This window comes from Podarcis gaigeae, assembly GCF_964106915.1.
Source record: "Podarcis gaigeae genome assembly, chromosome: 16".
Taxonomy (NCBI): domain Eukaryota; kingdom Metazoa; phylum Chordata; class Lepidosauria; order Squamata; family Lacertidae; genus Podarcis; species Podarcis gaigeae.
In genome coordinates, this window is record NC_139693.1 from 41,953,722 (window position 1) to 41,976,824 (window position 23,103).

A 23,103-nucleotide genomic window follows, 5' to 3' on the forward strand; every position below is an offset into this window, starting at 1 on the left:
TCACAGTCCTGTCCTCCCCCCTGACAGTAAGTTCTTATGGGGGTAAAGCGTTGGAAGGAATCCCAAGGGCCTGCAATGCAAGAACCCAGCTATTAGCTGCAGTCCAACACATCTGGCAAAGACCAAGGACACAGATGGGCTTGGGGGGGCTGTAAACTCCCTGCCTCCCTCTGAAGTGTGCCCCCAACCGCTTTTTGGAGGTGTTTGAGGCTGCTGCCATTCAGATCCCCTCCTTCCCGGGGTTCCTGCAACTACAAAAGAGTGCCAGGCACAGCCCAGCCCCCAAGGGCAAGAGAGGTGGAGACCGTCAGACAGCCTACCCTCTGTGCCCACCAGCTAGGAGGGGCTCCACAGCCTCCTCCCACAAACCAACTGCATCTTTAAGCAAAACTTTTTATTGGATAGCCTTTGTGGTTTTTGCCGGCACAAATATCCCCAGCTGTAACACACTGCGCTTTAACTCTCCCTCCAGCCACTCTGATTGGGAGGGGAGCATCAAATAAATCCTCTTCTGCCCCCACTCTGCACCTCCCAGATACATGACAGGCTGCTCAGCCTCCCCTTGGCAGCTGGGGGGGGGGAGTTACCAGGAGGTCAACCCACCCCCCTCGACCTCTGCATCCGCCTCTTCCTTGCAGGAATGTGCAGCAAGTGTTCAAGGCCAGGACAGAAAGCAGCAGGGGCCAAAAGGAAGGAGAAGGCACAAAGCAAGCTGATGCAAAGCTTGAGAGAGAGGGGGGCTGGGGGTCCCACACCACTGCTCTATGATAGGGGGAGGACAGAGTTTGTCCCCCCTACCTCTGCTCTCACCTGTTGCACATGGAGATGTTGGAGGGGGCCTGTTTTCTTAACGGGTAGGGGGAAGAATGGACCCCAGGCCATCCAAGCCCCCATGAAAAGCTACAGCAAGAAGAGCCCCCTTCCCCCCCCACCTCTGAGTTAGACCAATGGGGGGTGCTTTTGTCTTTAAAGATGACAAGGTGACACTGACATGGCTACATTCATCAATAACATCAGGGTTGTTAGCTTCAAAAGTCAGGACACTGCAAAACACAGCAACGTTAACACACTACAGTGGCACGGTGCCCAACCACAGAGTAGAAAGGGGGGCAGGTGGGGAGTGGGAAGGAGACTTGGTGAGCCTCTCCTCCACTCCACCCCCAAAGCAAAGAATAGGAAAGAGAAAACTACAAGGTGGAAGTTTCCACGACCAAAAACCTGGTGCAAAGGAGCTACACATGGAGTTTGTGTGTGTGAGACCCTTGCACAGGCAGGCCAACTGGGGAGGGGGCTCCAGGCCACCCCGCATGGCACCCTCTGCCTGCCCTCCAGCCTGCTGCGCCCAAGGAAGCTGCGTCATCGTCCGGGAGCAAAGATGAAGTCAAGGGCTTGGCGCTCGGCAGCAGCGACATTTGGGTGCCAGAGGTCCACCATGAATACGGCCCGGGGTCCTTCCTCGGGGGCACCTGGAAGAAAAGGAAGGGCAAGCAGTTCAGCGGGTGAGTTTGGTCGCCAGGTCCCATCTCTCTTGCTACCATACCTTTAGGGTACTATGATGCCACCATAAACGGTTCTGGCAGGGCCTCTTGATAACTCTCAGCCCCTTCACAAACTACAGTTCCCAGCCGTGGCAGTTTAATGAGGTCTCCTATGGCTGTGAATGTATGATTGAATGCCCGCTCTGTATCTCAGTGGAGGGGCAGGAGCAGCAGCCCCACTAAGGCCGGCCGGAACCATGATGTGTTTTCTGGGTCTTGCAGGACAAAGCCCCTCCCCAGCTCTGGTCAGAACACTGTTAGGATGCGCCCCCTTTGTGCTCTGCTGAAAAGAGTCCCCAGTATTCTGTGCACCCCATGGTTAATCAGCATGCAAGAGGGAACAGGACTAGGGAGCGCTTCACAGGACCATGCACTCAGGCCTGGTGTTATCTTTATTCTTTTAAAAAATCAAGCTGCTAGCCCTCAAGGCGGTGGGAAGAAACACTTGAAAGTGTCTCTCCCTGCCCTCCTCCATATTTCTCCCATGCTCATGCACACAGGTACCTTTTCCAACAACCTGAAATGTCATTTAGACCTGCAGAAGCTGACTGCAAGGGTCAGAAGTTGCATGGGACATACTTCTGACTGCAAGGGTCAGAAGTTGCATGGGACATACTGAGGCAGCTTTGCAAGGCAGAGAGAGGGTTTTTCCTTCTCAGCGCTTGGGAATCACGTGGAGCTAGGGGGACACACACCCCTGTTTCCAGCAAAGCCCTCCCCTCCCCCATCAGCCCCTTGGGAAAACACCTCAGGGCACACTCCAGCCTCTGGGTGTGTCAGGGCTTCAGACTCACCACCGTGGAATGCCGTGTGCAGGAAAGAGTCGTCAAAGAGCAGGCAGCGCCCTTCCGCCCAGCACTGGGGCTCCCCTCCCACAACAAGTTCACAATTGCTGGGGGTCTTCAGTCCTGCAGGAAGAAAGAAGATGCATGATGGGCAGAGCCAAGGAGGAACGGCAATGGGAGCAGCCCAACACCAGCCAGCCCAAACACCTGCGTTTCCTTGTTCCCTGAAGGCGGGTGGATTTTACAATCTTGCCCTCTACTTTTTGCAGTCCTGGGCTTGCTGCAGAGGGACTGCTTTGCCAGGCTGGATCCAGAGCCCACCAGCTCCAGCGTACTCTTTCCGCTAGGAAGAGGTCTTGAGGGGCACCAAGGAGATGATAACCCCCCTATGCTATTATTATTATTATTAGCCACCTTTTTTCTTCCAAGGAGCTCGTGTGGCCTATATGGCGCTCTCCAGCTCATTTAATCCCCACAACAACCCAGTGAGGAAGGCTAGACTGGCCTAAGGTCACCCAGTGAGTTTCATGGCTGATGGGGGTTTCAAACCCTGGTCCCCCAGGACCTAGTCCAGCTCTCCAACCACTACACCGCTCTGCCTCTCTGGCACCTGGGATGGCATCGGGACAGGGAGGCTTTGAATAGGCTGGCACGGCAACAGCCCTAGAGCTGTCCTTCAGAAACATGTCCAATCCTTTTTTTTCAAAAAAGCTCATGACCCAAATACTTTGCAGTCACCAGGCCAAGCTCCCTGCGAGACTGACCCCGCTTAACGCCAGCCCTACCTGGCTGAACAAGACCAGCCGTTGTGGCACTTTTAATGGGAGGCAGGGAGGCATCCGCCAGGCTTCAGTCTCAGATTGGCCGGCTGGCAGGGTGGAAGCACGCAAGACCGCCTCAGGGGTTGCTATGGCAGCAGCCCAGCCTGGCAGCACGAGTTGCACCCAGCAAACAATGAGAGCTGCGTTTGCTATCTACTTGAAAGCAAGGCAGGAAATGCAGTCGGGTGCAGACTTTTGCATGGAAAAAAGGAAAGGAAAGCACAGAATCCTGACATTGTAGAGATGTAGTAGACTCCAAGGGGCATCTGGTCCAATGAAGGAATCGCAGCTAAAGACTCCTTGGCAGATGGCCACCCACAACCTCTCTGCCACCATCTCCAGCGCAGGAGACTCCAGCACCTTCGGAGGGAGCCCATTCCCAAGACTACTGTGGATTTTTGGCCCCCTTTGCATTCCCAGCGTTTCCTCATTTCATAATCCACTGTTCTAACTCTTAGGGGGCTGCCCATCAATTGCTTGGGAAACAGAGGACTTGAAAAGGAACTCTGCACCCTGAACAATTTGCAGAGGGCCATGACGTCTGGAAGAAACCCACGTCAGTTTTAAAGGACCTATAGAATTTCTCCCTCCTTTAAGGAACAGATCCATGGACCACACCACCCTACAAAGTATGTGTGGGTGGGGTGTGTGTGCTCTTTGCACCTGTAAGGTGTAGGGCTCACACACCTCAAGGGAAAAATTCCCCTGGAGAAGTAGCAAAGCTTCCTTTTCAGGCCTCAACTTCTGCAAAGTCCACAGCAAGGCAGGGATGGGGTAGCTGTGGGGCCTCTCCAGATGCAGACCCCAACTCCTGCCCTCCCTGACCATTGGGCAGGCTGGCCGCTGGGAGCTGGAGTCCAGCAACAGATGGAGGGCCACAGGTCAGCCTCGCTTTCATGATGCTCCCCAGAGCTCCCCACCAGAATCTTTGCCACCCAGCAGGTAAGGGGGCTGAGCTCCCCTCCAAGCTGCTGTGCTTCCGTCTGTGCCCAGAGCCTCTGACTGCTAAGGGCACAGTCAAGGGAGGCTCTCCTGAAAGGGAGGAGGCCAGAACTGAAGGTAAACCGAAGGTGCCTACCCAGGTGGCAGCGGATGCGGATGTTGGTTGGTCCGTAGTGCTCCGCAATAACGGCACCTGGCGTCAGGACGGAGATGCAGGCATTCCCAAAAACGTTGTTGCCAATGCAGGTGCGCAGGCTGCCCAGCAGGCGATAGGTCCGGGGGCACTTGCGGCAGTTCCGGGGCACGCAGGTGCCCTGGTTGACCAGGTAGAAGGTCAGCCACTCGCCACTGGGCGTGCTGTTGGCCTTCCAGCCCTGGGGCAAGCTGCAGTTGGAGAAGGCCTTGTACAGGGCCTCAAACTCGCAGGCGATGGTCTGGAAGTTGCGCTCCAGCAGCTCCACGTCGTGCTTCTGGGCATCGCGGGGGAAGTAGGGCATGGTGGGCAGGTCGGGCAGGAAGAAGACCTCTGGCTTCTGGATGGAGGGGCGGCTGCTGAGGTAGCGGCCCTGCTCGCGGATGCCCTTGCGGATTCGGCCCATCCCAGACCACGAGTAGCGCTTGGCGTACTCCTGCAGGTTGTGGTAGAGTTTCTGGTTCAGGCCGTTGCTGTGGGTGCAGCGGACGCACTCTGGGGAGTGGCAGTGGGTGTAGCCATTCTGCAGGCCGTTGGTGTCCACCCCCTGCAGGAGAGAGTTCCCCAGGGCGTACGTCCGGGGCTGCTCCCGCCCAACGTGGTAGCAGTACCACACAAACATGGCCAGTAGGAAGGCCACGGTGCCCAGGGCGGTGGTGTCGCAGTCCCGCACAGACTGTATCCCACTGGCGATCAAGTCCCTCAGCCGGTCCAGAGACCCGCTCCATCCTGCCAGCCATTCCAGAGACATCTTGGGGCTGCGGAACGGGCGCCGGGTTCTAGCGCATGCAAGGGAGAGTCAGTGCTCGAGATCTCCACAGGCACCCGCACCACGCAGGCTGACAGGGGCAAGTGGGGAGAGGCCAGTCATGGGCAAGCAGTGCCAGGGGGTCCCGGAGGGGGACAGGCTGCATCTGTGGTGGCTCGCCAGCTCCTGCGTCAGGGCCGTAGACCTGGGAAAGCTTCAGGGGCAGCCATCCTGAAAGGCAGGTTCCAGAATTCAAGCAGCTAGGGGCACAGTGGAGAAGCTGCTCAGCTCAGGCGCTGCCTTTCCACAGATGCTCCCACATCGCTTCCGAGCCAATGAGCGCCATGGAGCCCCATGAGATCCGGGATCTGTGGAACAACTTTACTCCTGCAAAGCTGCTGTCACCCGCAACAGAGTCCTCTAGGGCCTCCTTCATTTGTTGCCCAGGTTAAACGGATGCACAAGGGGCGCATGCTCCCTCCACAAGCACCCGGTCCAGGTCCCAGTTTCTGTTCCCATTGAAGGATCTGCAAGAAAACAGGAAGGAGCCTTGAGAAAACGGGTCCCTCTTGCATCTGAGCCCTGTTGCCTGTCCAGCCTGTTTTCCACTTGTGTGTGGAGGTTGCAGAGGACTCCCAAAAGCAGGGAGGATGGCTGTCCGGGGCTCTGCAGACCCTGTGAGGCTCCAACTTCCAGCAGCTGGCATGGCCAGTGACTCTGGGGGAAGATGGCAGTTGGAGGGCAGGAAAGTCTGGACGGCCCCTGGAGGCTTCCCACCTTGGCCCTTGTGCAGAATTGTGACCCCCCCTCAAGTGGGACGCAGGCCAAAGTCTTCAAGGGAGGCCAACTGCACTGCATGGACACACCTTTCTTCTGATCTGCCATCACCTTCTGGCACGTAGACAAAGCTGAGATGAGCTCCCATGTGGCGCCAGAAGCAGCAATGCCCCTCTTCCCCATCACTCGGTTAAAATAACAACAGCCCACCCTCACATCTCCCATGTCATTTTGCCACCAGGGTTGGGCTACTGCTGATTTATTTTTATTTTTTTAAATTTACTGCATCCCACCTTTCTCTCCACAGAGCTGCAGGTGGTGCACAGGGTTCTACTCCTCCTCACAACTACCCTGTGGGCTGGGCTAGGCTGAGCGAGACTGTGATCCCTTTGGATCCCTTCCAATCGGGATTCAGGCCTCACCATGGGACTGAAACTGCCGTGGTCGCGCTGGTTGATGATCTCCGGCGGGCTAGGGACAAAGGTGAGAGCTGTTTCCTAGTTCTGCTGGATCTCTCAGCGGCCTTTGACACCATTGACCATAACATCCTTCTGGACCGTCTAGAGGGGCTGGGAGCTGGGGGCACTGTCATACAGTGGTTCCGCTCCTTCCTCCTGGGCCGTGTCCAGAAAGTGGTGGGGGGGGGTGAGTGTTCAGACCCCTGGGCTCTCACTTGTGGGGTGCCTCAGGGTTCTGTCCTCTCCCCCATGCTTTTTAATATCTATATGAAGCTGCTGGGAGAGATCATCAGGGGGTTTGGACTGGGTGTTCATCAGTATGCAGATGACACCCAGCTCTACCTCTCCTTTAAATCAGAACCAGTGAAGGCGGTGAAGGTCCTGTGTGAGTGCCTGGAGGCGGTTGGAGGTTGGATGGCGGCTAACAGATTGAGGTTGAATCCTGACAAGACAGAAGTACTGTTTTGGGGGGACAGGAGGCGGGCAGGTGTGGAGGATTCCCTGGTCCTGAATGGGGTAACTGTGCCCCTGAAGGACCAGGTGCGCAGCCTGGGAGTCATTTTGGACTCACAGCTGTCCATGGAGGCGCAGATTAACTCTGTGTCCAGGGCAGCTGTCTACCAGCTCCACCTGGTACGCAGGCTAAGACCCTACCTCCCCGCGGACTGTCTCGCCAGAGTGGTGCATGCTCTAGTTATCTCACGCTTGGACTACTGCAACGCGCTCTATGTGGGGCTACCTTTGAAGGTGACCCGGAAACTGCAATTAATCCAGAATGCGGCAGCTAGACTGGTGACTGGGAGTGGCCGCCGGGACCACATAACACCGGTTCTGAGAGATCTGCATTGGCTCCCAGTACGTTTCCGAGCACGATTCAAAGTGTTGGTGCTGACCTTTAAAGCCCTAAATGGCCTCGGTCCTCTATACCTGAAGGAGCGTCTCCACCCCCATCGTTCAGCCCGGACTCTGAGATCCAGCGCCGAGGGCCTTCTGGCGGTTCCCTCATTGCGAGAAGTGAGGCTACAGGGAACCAGACAGAGGGCCTTCTCGGTAGTGGGGCCCGCCCTGTGGAACGCCCTCCCATCAGATGTCAAAGAGATAAAACAACTAGCTGACATTCAGAAGACATCTTAAGGCAGCCCTGTTCAGGGAAGTTTTTAATATGTAATGCTGTACGGTTTTTAACACTGATTGGGAGCCGCCCAGAGTGGCTGGGGAAAACTCAGCCAGATGGGCGGGGTATAAATAATAAATTATTATTATTATTATATTATTATTATGTGAGCGGCTCAAGGTCACCCAGTGAGTTTCATGGCCAAGTGGGGATTTGAACACTGTTCTCCCAGGCCCTAGCCTGACACTCTAACCACTAGACCACGCTGGCTCTCTAGGTGAGCAGAGTGCTCTAGCTGCACTGCTCCCAATCACTGGATGCCTCAAGCTGGTCCAGGAGAGGGATGGGGGTGGTGGTGGAACAGGACAGGGCAGACCTGCAGGCTGGCTTTCCTCCCCCTCCCTCCCTCCCTCCCTCCCTCCCTCTGTGCAGCTCCCAGAGATGGTTCTGGAGTCCAGCAGCCCTGCCAGCTTCGCTTGCCTGCCCTGTGCTCCATCTCTCTAGATTTGACTCAGCCCTCCCACCCTCTCAGCAGGGGCAGGAGGCACCTTCCCCACTCCCCCCCCCCCCACGCACACACGTGTCAATCACCCTTGACAATGCATCCCACCCACTCACCATAAACGTGGCAATTGGCACCTGAGTCACCCGCCTGCCAGCTGGCAGGTAGTGCCCCTTCTGGAGTGTTGCTGCAAACAGCATCACCTCCCAGAGTGGTTCCATTTACTGTGCTCTGCAAGGAAGGCTGCTCCCCTGGTGGAACTGCCTTGCTGGGTCCAACTGAGGACCCATCCAGCCTGTACAGGTGCCAGGGAAACGTCAGCAGAAGGAGGCTGCCTTGCGCAGCAGAGCTTTCCTTACCCAAAGCCAGACTCCCCTCAAAGAGCATTCAGGCTCAGGGCCACCAGATTCGCAAGGCGGTTCCTGCTTACCTGGGATGGCAGAAAGATCCCTGCTGTTTTGTGCTGCAAACAAGCAGAGACAGACTTTGGGAGAGAACTTCTCAATTCCAAACCAGCCAGGACCAGAGGCAATGTCCAGTGGTCCCTTAGTCCCCAGAAAGGGGGTTGGGCCAGGACTCCCCCAACCCAGGACCCTGTCCTGAGCAGAGGGCACAGCTGGCAGAGACCACCTTATGGAGAGACCCGGCCCTTGTTCTGCTGCTACCCTTCCACTGCCCCATTTAAACAGGGGGCTTTCAGAGCAGCCTCAATGAGAGCAAAACGCAGGACGTGAGAGCCCACCGCCACAGCCCCAAACAATGGTCCTCAGACTTGGGAGAACCCCCAAAGACTACTTGCCTGACTGTGTTCTGGACACCCAGGCTCCAGGCACTTGGTGAAGTTCCAGAATGAGCCCCACAGCACCCCATGGGCGCTGCAAAAAGAACCCCAAGGAAATAAGGTAACACCCAATCCAACCAAGCAGGCAATAAAAAGCTTCCTCGTTGCTGGGAGGCACCCGCCCCCCAAATTTAATTAACTTGGTCTCCATCTCCATGCTACAACCAACCCTGATGCCCCAAAGGAAAGTGAGCGAGAGCTGGGCTCACCTTCTGCTCAGGCTGAGATCTCTGCAGCTCCTGAGTGCTGGGTCCTCTGGCAAGACCGAGAGCCCTTTCCTTCCTGCCTCCGGCTGGCCCACCTTGGAGCCCAGGCCTGGTACTGGTGCTGAAAGGTTCTGGGAGACGTGGACACCAACCAGGGGCCAGCACTGCCACATGGCAAATGGAAGTGGATTGGTGGGCAGGCAGCAAATACTGTGACACAGCAGCAAACCAGTTTATGATGGCATTTCCCATGCAGGAAGCAAACGCTGCCTGGATTTCCTTCCTCCAGTCTGGACGTGCCCAGGACCTGCCCAGGCTGCTTCCAGCGTGTTTGCATGAACAGCCTTGTCACTTTGGAATTGGGGGCAACAGGAAAGGGTGGGGAGAGAGGAGGGGAGAGGATCCATTTCCAAACTGCACTTGCACTGCACACTCCAAAGTGGCAAGTGGAGAAACTCCTAGGCAAGAAAAGCTGTTATGTAAGGACTGAGGTGCAGAAGCAGCAGGAAGTGTCACGCACAGGAGGTGTAAGGGTGTGTGTGTGTGTGTGTGTGTGTGTGTGCGCCAACACTGTTCTGAAGCAAGAATATTGGAGTGGGGGAGAGCCCTCCCCTGCTCTCAAGGAATCTCCTGGCAGGCAAGGAGGGAAACCTCCCGGGATGATAAGCCGGGGTGAAGCAGATGGTTCCTAGAGCATTGGAGAGCAGCCAAAGCCATCGCCTGGGGGAGCACCCAAGCCGAAGCAATTGCCCAGGATCCCAGTCAGGGGGCCTGGGCTGCCTGGAGCGCTTGGGGTCCGTCCTCCTCCCCACTTCTCTTGTCCTGTGGAGCCTTGGAATGCCAGGAAGTATTCCTGAGCATGAGCAGAGGGGTTTGAGAGCAGCAACTCCGAGCACCTCCCCCAGTCCCTGTTCATATTCTCTGGAAGTCCAGGTTCAGATGCAACGGCTGACCAGCCCAGAAGACGTTTAAAGAGGGCCTCCAGAGCATGTGCAGAGTACTTTCCTGCCCTGCCGGTGTAGTCCTGAAGGAGAGGTGCTCAGGAGGGGCTCGGCTGTGAGTGGCACGGCCGAGCCAGACGCCCCCGCAGCCTCCCCGCCGCACCCGGCGTCCCAGCTCCTTCGGGCGCCAAGGGCTCGGCCCGGGAGTCCTCCCCGCCCTGGCTCCGCGGGGCTCTCTGGCTTGCCGAGGCCCAGCCAGCCCGAGATGGCGCGAAAGGGGCCGCCTTCGAGCATGTGCAGAGCGCCGCCCTCGCGTCCCCCGGCGGGCGGGATCGGGGCCACGCGCTCTTCGCGGAGGCGGCAGGCGACGCACTTGCTGCCTGCGCCCGCCGCCCGGACCGAGCGCCCGGCTCCGGCGCGGCCGAGGCGGCCACGGAGGGAGACGCGCCTGCTCTCCGGCGCCCACCTGCCCAGCGGCCCACCTACCTGCTGCTGCTGCCGCCCGCGCTTCCCGCCGACGCTCCCGGCCGCCCTCGGCGCTCCCGGCACGGCGAGGCTCTCCGGCGGCGGCGGCGGCGGCTCGGCAGCGCGGACCACAACTCCCAGCAGCCCGACGTCGGCGCCGCGCGGGAGGGGCCGCCGAGCCAGCGCCCGCCCCGGCGGGAGGACCGCGCCGCTCTCCGCCCGCCGCCGCCGCCGCCGCGCGGGGCCCGGGGCATGTGCAGAGGGCCGCCTGCTGCGGGCGGAGAGCGGCGCGGCTTCCTTTGCTTTGCGAAAGGATCATCTTCACCATCATGTCATCCTACTTTTATGATTTGTACCCCAGCCATCTGTGTGGGTTGCCCCAGCCGCTCTGCGCGGCTTCCAGCATCTACAAAAAGATTAAACGTTAAAAGCTTCCCGCTACAGGGCTGCCTTCTTGCACAGGGGGCCATCACGGAGAAGGCCTGGTTCCCTGCAGCCTCACTCCTCCCAGGACACAGCCACCATAAGACCCTCCAGGTGGACCTCAGTGTCCGGCCAGCGTGAGCGGGTCACAGGAGCCAACTCTAATTTGCTTAGAACAATTTCGTAAAATCAAGCCACACTCAGGACTAATCACTGAAGTCAGTGGGCTCAGAATAGGTCCTGGGGATCACAGGCCTACTGTTTGACAGTGGAATGGACTCTCTCCGAAGGTGATTGACTCTTCCTTACGGGAGATTTTTAAGCAAGATGTCACATAGCCACCTCTCATGGATTCTTCTGGTGTGGTTTCTGCATTGCTTGAGGTTGGACCAGATGACCCTTGGGTCCCTTCCAACTCTACAATTCTCAGGTAAAGCGGACAAACATTTCCAGGAGAGCAGACTGAACTCCATCCCCACTGGCACGAGCCACCTTCGGTCTCTTCCAAGACTCTACAAAGTATGAAGATGGAGTTACTCTTTCATGGGATGCTCTGAGCTGCTTCCAAGGTACAGTAGCTGCCAACTTCATGCTTCTGGCATGCTTGCCCTGTAATGGGGAACCCCACTGTAAGCCTGGCTCCTCCTTCTGCATGTTTCCAGGGCTGCCTGCTCTTCTGGGGTCAGCCACCTTGGCATCCCAAAGGCGTTTGGCTCCAGTCTGGTGAGCAATGAGTTAAGCCCTCTAGGAGATTAAACTTCCTGCTGCTTTTGTTTTATTTGCAGCCAAAGTGGGTCAGGCAGCTGAAATGCAGCAGGAATAAGATCCTTCTTGGCTACTGTTAGCTCTGCTACTTGTGAGCTCTCCTCCTTGCAAGTTGAGTCAGGCCTCCCCAAAGATACCTGATTCCTCCCAAATGTGTGCGTGAGATCAGCTCTGCCCCCATCTCCCTTTCCTAATATTTATTAAAAGGACTTTGGCTTTGAGCTGCTACCTGCCTTCCCCGGAAAGGACTACCATGCCTTGCTAAATGCAGTGCTTAATGTCATATGCAAGAGGTACCTACTAGGGGAAAGTGTGGTGTAGTGGTTACAGTGTTGGACTAGGACCCAGGAGGCCAGGGTTCAAATCCCCAGTCGGCCATGAACCTTGAATGCCAGTCACTGCCTCTCAACACAGGATTATTGTGGGGAGGGGAAGAACCGTGTTCGCCACCTTGAGCTCTTCGGAGAAGAAGGTGGGATAGAAATTGAATAAATGATGGAATGAATGAACAGAAGCTGCAATATGTAGCACTGGGTGTTATGAGTCACAGGACCTTGCTCTTTGTGGTAAGACCAGGGCCACAGGCAACAGAATAGACATTTTGCAGGGGATGCAAGAACGCAGAGGAATAAAGTTGTGTGGCATGATTTTGAGAGAGACTATTGCTGTGAAGGCCTGCTATTTCCTGAGATTCTCAGTTTTAGCAGATGAAACAGTGAGTATTTCTGTCATATAACAACTGTCTCTAGGTGCAAGATTCATGGAAGTAAGTGATGGGAATGTGGAATACCCTTCTGCACACAAAGAGTTGCTTGGGTTTGTTTCCATCTCAGGCCAAACTGTAGCACACTTTTACTTGCTTGTTCTGATTTTGGACCAGATCTCAATAATGTTAGTTGGATAGGCATAGGATGGTTGTTTAACTATGGCCAGAAAATCATAGAAATCAGAGAACTGTAGAGTTGGAAGGGACCCGGAGGGTAAAGGAGAGTCTAACACCTTCCGAGGAAGACTGTTCCACTGTCAAGCAGCTTCTTGCACCCTGCAGAGGAAAAATGAATAAACTATGAACTCCCAAGTTATGAGGTCTTAAGAGGCCACTGCAGCTCCTGGGAAATGCACTGGAACCGAGGTCTATGCGAGCACCAATTGCACATGATCATCAAGAGACACATGCAGCAGTTGCCCTTCAATAGCTCTAGAAGGAGGGTTATCTTGTGGCATGATCCAGCTTCCTGGCATCGTTTTAGCGGTGGGGGAAGAGATGTATGTGTGGGAGATCAGGGAGAGGAAACAGCAGCTGCCCTTTGGAGGAGCAGGTCTCCGGGGATTGAGAAATGGGGCTTATGAGGAAGCAACCAGCAAAGCAAATCAAAAAGTGCTTGTGTTAAGTTGTGGGTGAACATATCAGACGACACAGCGATTCTTCAAACAGCTCTTGTTTATTCAGAGGCCAGAACACAACTGAACTGAAGGGTTCAGCCAGCTTGCTTATACAGAGCTCCAGTACAATGTAACTGTAACAACTTTCTGTAACTATCCAATCACTGAACGTCACTTTCAATCCCTTTTTTGCATATGTGGACCTGAACTATCTACAGTATCCCCCTGCTGGCCCAGGGTGAGAACATCAGTACATAACAGCTTAGAAACCCCATCTAGCCCAAAGAGCTGCGGCCAGACTGTGGACTGGGGCTGGTTTTAGGAGCAGATGACTCCCTTGGCTGCTGGTCTGTTTCCAGGCACAATTCAGAGGGCTGGTTATGACTTATAAAGCCCTCAGTCCAGGCCGTCTGAAAGACCGTGTTCCCCCGTACAAAGCTGCCAGGGCTCTGAGAGCAGGCTTGGGGGGGGGGGGGAACGACAAAGGAGAGGGCCTTTTCAGTGGTGGCAGCTGCCAGGCAGCTTTGGAACTCCCTCCTGAGAGAAGCTGGACTGGCTTCTTCCTTCAGTGCTCCAAGGCTTTTGGAACTGATCGCTTTGAACAAAAGGGCTGGGGCAATGCTGTTGTTTTTTTTGTTTTTTAAAGCTGATCTTTATTGGTTTTTTATAATTACATATACACATATTATATTACATTTTACATTTATTCTTGCTCTCAAGAGCTGACTTCCCTCCTTCCTTCTGGCTTTTTTGTGTCGTCTTTTTGCATTGTCTTTATCCATTTTGTATATATGGTAGTTGTTCTTCTTCAATTTTTGTCCATGAAATGTCCATAAACAAATAAATCTTTCTATATATACAGTTCTTCTTGTCTGTCTATATTCATTTACAAATACTGTTCAACCTTGGTCATAGTATACATTTTTAATTCATTTTGATATTATTGTCCAATAAATTTCTTTGTATTTTCCCATTATGAGGTTTATTTCAGTTCTATTTCACATCATCTTCTCTATCTATAACATAAATTTTCCCCATTCTTTTTGATATGTTTCATCACCCTGATGTTGAATTTTGCTGTTAGTTTGGCTATTTCTGCATACTCCTTATAATGCCACTTTTCTACTGTTGGGATTTGTTGCTGTTTCCACACCTGGGCCAGCAAAAGCCTCACCACTGTTGTTGCGTATAAAAACAGTTTCTGGTTATTCTTATCGATATCCTTTCCCACCATTCCCAACAGGAATGACTGTTTTTTTCAAAAAACGTATACCTAAAGATCTTCTTTAGTTCATTATACATGTTTTCTCAATAAGTTAAGGGAAGCTTTTAATGTTTGATGTATTATAGTATTTTAATATTTTTTGGAAGCCGCCCAGAGTGGCTGGGGAAGCCCAGCCAGATGGGCGGGTTATAAATAATAAATTATTATTGTTATACGTTTTCACTTTGTCACATGTCCACCACGTGTGAAAGATGTCATGTGACAAAGACACATGAGAGCAGAAGCAGCAAAGCAGGCTGGGAAGTGCTGGGACTGCACAGTCATTTGGGCCTACTAAAGTTATCCAGGCCTAACTGCTAACTGCTGAGTCATTCTGACATGTGACTTTGTAGCCAGTTTTCTCTTTTGTGTTCTCTGTCAGATGTCCGTGAGGTCCGTCTGTTTCAGCTGTGAACAGAATCAGTATGTAATCTCAGTCAAACTGTTTGGAACCATGTTGTTAATGAAGAAGTTTATTTTAACTCAGTAAAGCTTTTATTCTTTAAGACTCTGCATTATTAATTTACGCTGCGCGTCAAAAGAAACTGCCTTCTTTCACCCCACACTTCCAACAATTCTTATTTCCTGTTTTATACATTTGACAATTTAATTGGCATGAGGTACCATCTGCACATCATTTTAAACAAATTTTCTTTTAACAATGTACACGCTGTGAACTTTAGCTCAGTGTTCCATAATTTTATCCACTTTTCATACTCAATTTCCCATTTAATCGTGACACTTTTGATTTCTTCAACTTTTGTGTGCCGTTCTAGTAAACACTCATAGACATTGGACAGTATTTTTTGTTATTTTGTAGTACCGCAGTTTCTATCATTGATTTTGTTTGTTCAAACCCTCTTACTTTTTTATCCTTTGAAAAGATGTCATTCATTTGATGGTATTCCATCCAACTTGATAAAATAATCATAGAATCATAGAATCATGGAGTTGGAAGAGACCACAAGGGCCATCGAGTCCAACCCCCTGCCAAGCGGGAAACACCATCAGAGCACTCCTCTGATAATGTAATTACATTAATTACATTATTCTCTTCTGACAACAGGTCTCTGTAAGACAACCATTTTCCTTTCATGTTTAATCTTTTCAATGAAGAAGAGAGAAGAGTTTTGCATTTGATATCCCGCTTTATCACTACCCAAAGGAGTCTCAAAGCGGCTAACATTCTCCTTTCCCTTTCTCCCCCACAACAAACACTCTGTGAGGTGAGCGGGGCTGAGAGACTTCAGAGAAGTGGGACTGGCCCAAGGTCACCCAGCAGCTGCAGGTGGAGGAGCGGAGACTCGAACCCGGTTCCCCAGATTATGAGTCTACCATAATCTGAAAATGCCTCTTGGGGTGACAGCCGCCATGGAGTCTTCCTTTCAAACCACTCTTTATATCTTATCCAAACTACATAAAGTGGTCTTTTTATGACGTGATTTTAAAAGTCCTTATGTACTCCAGGACTACAAGAAGATTCCACCTAAACATTAGAAAGAACTTCCTGACAGTAAGAGCTGTTCGACAGTGGAATTTGCTGCCCAGGAGTGTGGTGGAGTCTCCTTCTTTGGAGGTCTTTAAGCAGAGGCTTGACAACCATATGTCAGGAGTGCTCTGATGGTGTTTCCTGCTTGGCAGGGGGTTGGACTTGATGGCCTTGTGGTCTCTTCCAACTCTATGATTCTATGATTCTATACTCCAACCTTGTCATACCAAAGGTATGTGGTCTCTTCCAACTCTATGATTCTATGATTCTATACCTTGTGGTCACTGAGACCTTGTGGTCTCACTTCTATACCTTGTGGTCTCTTCCAACTCTATGATTCTATGATTCTATACTCCAACCTTGTCATACCAAAGGTATGCATGCCACCCGTATCTATTTCTGAACCCTTCCAGATCTAATATATCCGTATTTTCCAAGCTGAACCATTCTTTTAACCATGTTATACATGCAGCTTCACAATATATCTTAAGATCCGTTAGTGATAAGTCTCCTCTTTCCTTTTTATCCGTCAAAAGTTTGAATTTTATTCTAGGCATCTAGCTCTGCCATACAAACCTCAAAATCGTTTTTTGCCACTTGTTGAATTGGCCTTGTCCAGTTACAATTGGGATAGGTAAAGGTAAAGGGACCCCTGAGCATTAGGTCCAGTCGTGGCTGACTCTGGGGTTGCGGCACTCATCTCACTTTATTGGCCAAGGGAGCCGGCGTATAACTTCCGGGTCATGTGGCCAGCATGACTAAGCTGCTTCTGGTGAACCAGAGCAGCATACGGAAACGCCGTTTACCTTCCTGCCGGAGCGGCACCTACTGTATTTTTCGCTCTATAAGACGCACCTTTCCCCTCCTAAAAAGTAAGGGGAAATGTGGAAATGTGCGTGCATCTGCATCTTATGGAGCGAATGCAGGCAAGAGGCTCTGCTCAGCACTCCCTTTAAAGAGCCGTGTGGAGCATGTGTGTGGCTCTTGGGGGCCCCAAGAGCTGCACACACGCTCCATGCACTCTTTAAATGGAGTGCGGCTCTGGGGGAGCCTTAGCTGTGCGCAGTCTCTCCTGGGCAGGGGGAGAATTCATGCCGCTGCCAGGGAGAGGCTGTATGCGGCTATCCCATAAGCCAGGACAGCAAGCAGGATCGCTGCGCTGTGATCCCGCTTGCTGTCCTGGTTTCTTGCTTAGCCACGTTCAGCCTCTCCCGGGCAAGGGGAGCCTTCATCCCGCTGCCCGGGAGTGGCTGCGCGCGGCTATCCCATAAGCTAGGACAGCAAGCGGGATGGCTGAGCTGCGATCCCTCTTGCTGTCCTGGCTTCTGGAATTCAGAATATTTTTTTTCTTGTTTTCCTCCTCCAAAAACTAGGTGCGTCTTATGGTTTGGTGTGTCTTATAGAGCGAAAAATACGGTATTTATCTACTTGCACTTTTGACATGTTTTGAACTGCTAGGTTGGCAGGAGCAGGGACCGAGCAATGGGAGCTCACCCCGTCGCGGGCCTCCGAACTGCCGACCTTCTGATCGGCAAGTCCTAGGCTCTGTGGTTTAATCACTGTAATTCGCTCTACGCGGGGCTGCCCTTGAAGCTGTCCCAGAAACTCCAGCGGGTGCAGAATGCTGCAGCAAGGCTCCTCACGGGGTCTCTGCCATGGGAGCATATTCACCCAGTGCTTTTCAAGCTGCACTGGCTCCAGGTGAAGTACGGGGTCAGATTTAAGGTGCTGCTTTTGACTTTTAAAGCCCTTCACGGCCTAGGACCCTCGTACCTACGGGACCGCCTCTCCCGGTATGCTCCACGGAGAGCCTCAAGGTCCATAAATAGCAACACCCTAGAGGTCCCGGGCCCTAAGGAAGTCAGATTAGCTTTAACCAGAGCCAGGGCCTTTTCAACTCTGGCTCCGGTCTGGTGGAACGCTCTGTCTCCTGAGACCACGACCCTGCAGGATCTGATTTCTTTCCGCAGGGCCTGTAAGACAGAGTTGTTCCGCCTGGCCTTTGGCTTGGAGCCAATTTGATTCCCTCCCTCTCTTTTTTCTTTTCCTTTCTCCTCCTGTGATGAGGCTACATTTTAATATTTTAATGTTTCAATATTTTAATATGGAATTTTAATTTTGTTTTTAAGTTGTAATCATTCAACTTGTTTTTATTATTGCTTGTTAGCCGCCCTGAGCCTGGCCTTGGCTGGGGAGGGCGGGGTATAAATAATAATAATAATAATAATAATAATAATAATAATAATAACAATAATAATAATAATAATAATAATAATAATAATAATAATAATAATAATAATAATTTATTATAAGTCTGGTCTTTATAAATTACATCTATAGTTCTTAAAAACTTTGTCCCCAGACCCATCATTTCTAAATTATTTTTCATAAAAAATCAGGACACCTTATCAAACGCCTTTTCCGTGTCTATAAAGATTAATACAGCTTGTTTATTTATTTTTGTTTCTAAATATTCAATTATATTTACTATGTTTCATATGTTATCTTTTAACTGGTTTCTCTTCAGATCGTAGAAATCTTTTGCTTTTTGCTGTTTTTATTATAAATATTGGTATGGTTTTAACAGATTTTATATGTGTATATTGTTTTAATCTTATCAATGTTTAATTGCTTTTTAATTATTGTTCTTTCTGTGTTTTTAGCTGTAAGCTGTCTGGAGTCCCATCAGGGGAAAAAGTGGGGAACTGACTGACTGACTGACTGACTGACTAACAGAATGAATGAAGTGGGGGACTCCACTTTGTGGGGTTCCTGAGTCAGGAAACCCCCCTTTGGTAAGGCTCTACAGGGTTTGTCCTGGGGTTCGCATTAAGCTCTGAATTGCCATTGATCACCTAAGCTTTGGTGAATTGCTGGGTTTCTGGAGCTGGGCTCTTTGCAGGATGCGGTTCTCCCTTAGCAAAGGGTCTGGATCTGGCTTCCCTTGTTGGGCAAGTCATGCATTTGCTTTCTTCCTCCAGGGAGCCTTCCTTCTGCCCCAGGAATACTGGAGAAGCAGCCTTATCTACTGCAAGCTCCTGTTCAGACTGCCCCCCCCCAAGTGCTGAGCTGAAAGCAGAGGAAGCCTTGGGTAAGGGGGCAGTGGGTAGGAAAGGGGCTGGGCATTTTACACCTGAGGCCTTAGTCAGACCAGCATTTGTCAGTATTGCCTACACTGACTGGTAGCAATGGCTCTTTGGGATTTCTGGCCGGAGTCTCCTTCCCCTAGCCCTCCCCGGAGATGCTGCCAGAGATTCTGCAGGCCAAGCGGATGCTCTTTCCCTGAGCTGCAGCTCTTCCCCAACTCCGGTCCAGGAGAACTTCCCAGTGGAAGCTCCACTTCAGGACCACGGGGTTGCCATATGTGCCTGGATGTGTTCCTGTGTGTGTGCCAGGGAAGAAAAGCAAGGGTCTCCTGTGATGCCACCATCAAATTCACTGCCATTGTTTATTTTGCTGAAACTGTTATAAGAATTCTAAGGTCCCAAATATAAAATAAATGTTCATAAATGTACAAGGCAAACACATACACAAGTATATAAACCATGTGTCTAAAACAGTACAGGAGAACAATCCTGAAGCCATTTTGACTTCCCTAGTGACCTCAGTTATTCCTCTGCAGTAAGGGAGGCAAATGGGGGAAACCTCCCCATTGTCTCTTTGCTCACAAACCTTGTCTTAAGGGGTTATTTGTGTATGAATAGGGTGAGTCTATGACCTGGACTCAGGAACTGAGTATTTACCATCACAAAAGAATGGCCAGGCTGCCCAGGTAGAACAATCAGTGGCCATTATAAGGTATCCTGACCAACAGGATTTCTGCGGGGGACCACCTCTTTCTGTGATGTATGTATGATGTTTTGGGAGGTGGTCTTGAGCTACAGGGTGGGCAATTTCAAAATTCTATATAAGGGCTTGCACACCATTGTTCGGGGTTTCTCTCCTCCCTCCCTGTGTGGGGGGAGTGGGGGACCCTTTTGCAACAGTGTTGGCCTCTGTTATTTTCTCCTACGGATAGGGAATCTACTTAAGGACTCTATACGGGCTTTTGGATACCCCATAAGGAAAAATGAAACTGTTTGGGGGCTGCCACAGCAAATCACAGCACAACCAAGCACAATCAAACAAAACCATCGTCAAAGGAAAAGAAGAGGCAGCCAAAGCCACAGAACGTAAACTGATCAGCACAAACAGTTTAAAATGCCTGGCGCCCCGAAGATGCCCAGGAAGGGTCCAGTGGTTACAGCTAAAGAGGGGTCCACTTCCACCTCCTTGCCAGCAGAGCATGGGAGCTTCTACTGAATGCCTGAAGGAGCAAGAGATGCTCCTTCTTCAGGTCTTTGGGTCCCCAGCTGTTGAGGACTATAAGCTGAGGCCTTATGCCCTCAGGTGGCTTCTGGAAAGTGACGAGACAAATCCATAGCTGAGAGATCTTGCTGTAGCTAAATGAGAGCCCTCTCCCAACCCAGGTGGCCTCCAGATCTTTTGCACTACAACCCAGCACAGACCCGCATCCCAGCGGGGGAAGGCTGGGACACGGGGTTCCAGATGTAGGAGACACAGCACTGCACCAGCCACCTGCCTTTGGACTTTGCTTGCTAGCCGCTCACAGCAGCGGCCAGAAGACTGTGAGCCGTTTTCTGTGGCCCAGAAGGCAGATCCAATAATCTGATGAATTCAGGGTATGACCACAGGCCACAGAGAAATAGCCACAGAGAAAATGCTGGGCCCAACATGCAGGGGCAAGATGCCTTTGAGCCCCAGATTTCTTGTGGGTCTGGGCAGGGGTGGGACAAACAGCAGGTAATGGCTGCTGCCCCTGGTGTCCTGCTGGGGGTCTCCACAGAGACATAGGGGGATTCGAAAGACTGGACCCAATGGAGCCTCAGCCTAAATCACTTGAGTTCTGAGACACTTGTCATTAAGAACATGAGAAGAGTGACCCATCTAGTCCAGCCTCCTGCTGTCACAGTGGCCAACCAGGTGATCATTGTGGGAAACCTGCAAGCAGGATTCGAGAGCTTCTCCCGCCCAGCGCTTTCCAGCAACTGGGATTCAGAAGCATCATTGCCTCTGATTGCAGAGGCAGAGCATGGCCCTCGTGGCCAGGAGCTATTGATAGCCTTAGCCTACAATCATAGATTTCCCCAGTCCTCTTTTAAAGCCATCCCAGCTGGTGGGCATTGCTGCCTCCTCAGTGCGTTTCCTGATTTGACTCTGCACCACATGAAGAGGGACTTTGCTTTCCGTGTCTGAATCTTCCAGCAGTCGGCTTCCTTGGATGCCCACGTCATGGGCAGCAGAGGGGGTGTGCATGCGCTCAAGACAGCAAGAGAGAGAGATTTCAACCTGCCAGGCACAGCTCCCTATGCTTCTGGGTGGTGGGGGCAGGGAAAGAGAGAGACTGAGAGAGGAAAAATGCAATTTATTTCCTCTTATCCCCTGGGAGGTAGGAAGAGGATTAAGAGTAATTAGAAAAGGGACTTGTTTGGGAAGGCCTTTTTCTTTCCCTCCGGCAACATTGAATCCCTGAATCCCGGCAAAAAAGCCACACAGCCTCCAGATGGGGTTAGTGTGACTGACGGAGGGTATTCACAGGATGAATACTCACTAAACCCCCCTGGTGGCATCAGTGGGGGGGGGGTCATAAACATTTATTTGAAATTGCTAGGGAGGAAACTTGCTTGAACAGAACTTACTTGTGCGTAGACATTATAGAAGGATCTTGGCCAAGGGGAAGGATGTCTCTAGGTAACACAGCCACACAGAACATCTGCTTCCATGCTCGCTGGGCTAAAGGGATGTGTGGCAATTGAGAAAGGAGCCTTTTAGCCTGTGAATGTGGTACAGCCTTGGAGGTTTATTGCCTCTTTGGCTGAGTTTGATGGCAAGGCAGCATCTAGCCGCCCCCCCCCCCCGCCTCCCCAGCACATCAGGCACAACTGCACCAGTGGAGACGTGCTCCAGTACACAACCCCTGGTCCATGGGGGTAGCTCTCCATGGCAGGGAGGTGATGGATCAAGCAATGGGGTGGTCAGCAGCCCCTAGATTTCAGGCCAAAAAGAAGATGAGTCAAGCAGATTTCAGTACCGCAGCCAGTGATCCTCCCTGCAAAGTCCTGCAGGAAGTGACAGATAATAGAAGCCCATAATTGTAGAGCTAGAAGGGACCCCAAGAGTCATCTAGACCAACCTCCTGCAATGCAGGAATCTCAGCTAAGGCATCCATGGCAGCTGACCACCCAACCTCAGTTTAAAAATCACCAGGGAAGGAAAGTCCATGATCAAATGAATTAATTCTGAATTAATTAGGTCTAACTGAGTGAAAAACTGTGGTTTATTTGAGTAAACGGGGGTTGTTTTTATTTTCCTAGACACAGAATTTGGATTCTGAAAAAGATGACATATGATTCTATGTTCCGGCACAGAGCAACTGAAGGGCAGGGAGCTGCTGCCACAGAGATTGCAAGACTTGCAACGTTTTAGCAGCCCCTGGAGTTCCCGGAGGTATCTCCTCTGCCCTAAGGGCAGTAGCAACAGACTGCAGCTCCAGGGATTCTTTTTTTAAGAGCAGGAGCAAATATGTCCTCTGCCAGAGCACCAGCCAGGGCAGCTGATGACTCCTCCTTGTTCTGGCATATAAAAGAGGTGGAAAAGAGTGTTTATTCTTATTAACAATAGTACTTCTTTTGCTAGGTTGTTTACTTAAAAGCTGAATTTTGCATTTTGGTTGGCTGAAGGCTGCCTTTTGCAATAGCTCAGGGTGTTTTTCTGCAGCCAAAGGTCAGGTCAGCATCACTGAGTTTGACGGAGCTCTCTGGTCACTGTGCACAGGAGGAAGGCAGTCATGTGTTCAGTCTCTTCTGGGGGTGTGGTTGATGTGTGTGCCATGATGAGATCCTGCACTTCCAAATCTACTATTACACTTCTGGCCATAAGCTGACCACCAGTGGTCTGCAAGCTTTATTCAGGTGGCCTGTGGTGTACCTGTAAAACTGCCATTAAAAACCATGCAGCACCTAGCACAGTGCACTACCGTTGCTATGATGTGACTGTGGGTGCACAAGCGGAAAAAGAAAAACCATCCTGTTTGTGGGGCGTTTTGGGTGCAGACAAAGTGTGTGAGGCAAGTCATAAGAAAACTGAAGTGGATTGCAGTGAAATGAACTAACTTCCCCTGCCAGGATGGGCAAAGCTCAGAGAAGTCTAGCAGGATTTCAGAGGATTGGATAGGCACATTTTGGGGAAAACACAAACAATTTGTCAAAGAGATGAAATAGTTTTGAATCCTCTCTAGAGAGGGATCCAGAAGTCTGATTTGAGCCCAATGACCTGAAATAACAGCAAGTCTGTGACCCCTGGTCTGCAGCCCCATTCCCACTTGCCCCTGGTTCTCCAACTCAAGTTGCACAGGGCATCCCAAGATAAACAGCTTGGGAAGAAGCCTT

At 51.7% G+C, this 23,103-nt stretch overlaps 1 protein-coding gene across 4 annotated transcripts; it reads right to left on the bottom strand.

Annotated features, from left to right (window-relative positions):
- Window positions 1-379: 379 nt before the first annotated feature.
- Window positions 380-10,548, bottom strand: ASPHD2 (aspartate beta-hydroxylase domain containing 2). 4 transcript variants are annotated; one of them, XM_083717874.1, is made up of 4 exons: window positions 10,353-10,548; window positions 4,223-5,554; window positions 2,333-2,446; window positions 380-1,466 (listed from the first exon to the last, which is right to left on the bottom strand). In XM_083717874.1, exons 2-4 carry the CDS (start codon window positions 5,028-5,030, stop codon window positions 1,357-1,359), a joined length of 1,032 nt encoding a protein of 343 aa, XP_083574000.1. In that variant the 5' UTR covers window positions 5,031-5,554; window positions 10,353-10,548; the 3' UTR covers window positions 380-1,356. The 4 variants fall into 4 exon arrangements, with proteins under 4 accessions (XP_083574000.1, XP_083574001.1, XP_083574003.1 ...); XM_083717875.1 differs by lacking the exon at window positions 10,353-10,548 and adding an exon at window positions 8,929-10,151; XM_083717877.1 differs by lacking the exon at window positions 10,353-10,548 and adding an exon at window positions 8,788-8,877.
- Window positions 10,549-23,103: the final 12,555 nt, after the last annotated feature.

Coding starts and splice junctions, on each gene's coding strand:
- ASPHD2 (XM_083717874.1), bottom strand. CDS start 5,030: ATGTCTCTGGAATGGCTGGCAGGATGGAGCGGGTCTCTGGACCGGCTG. Junction 2,447..4,222: donor CCGCATCCGCTGCCACCTGG/GTAGGCACCTTC, acceptor TTCTTCCTGCAG/GACTGAAGACCCCCAGCAAT. Junction 1,467..2,332: donor GCACACGGCATTCCACGGTG/GTGAGTCTGAAG, acceptor CTTTTCTTCCAG/GTGCCCCCGAGGAAGGACCC.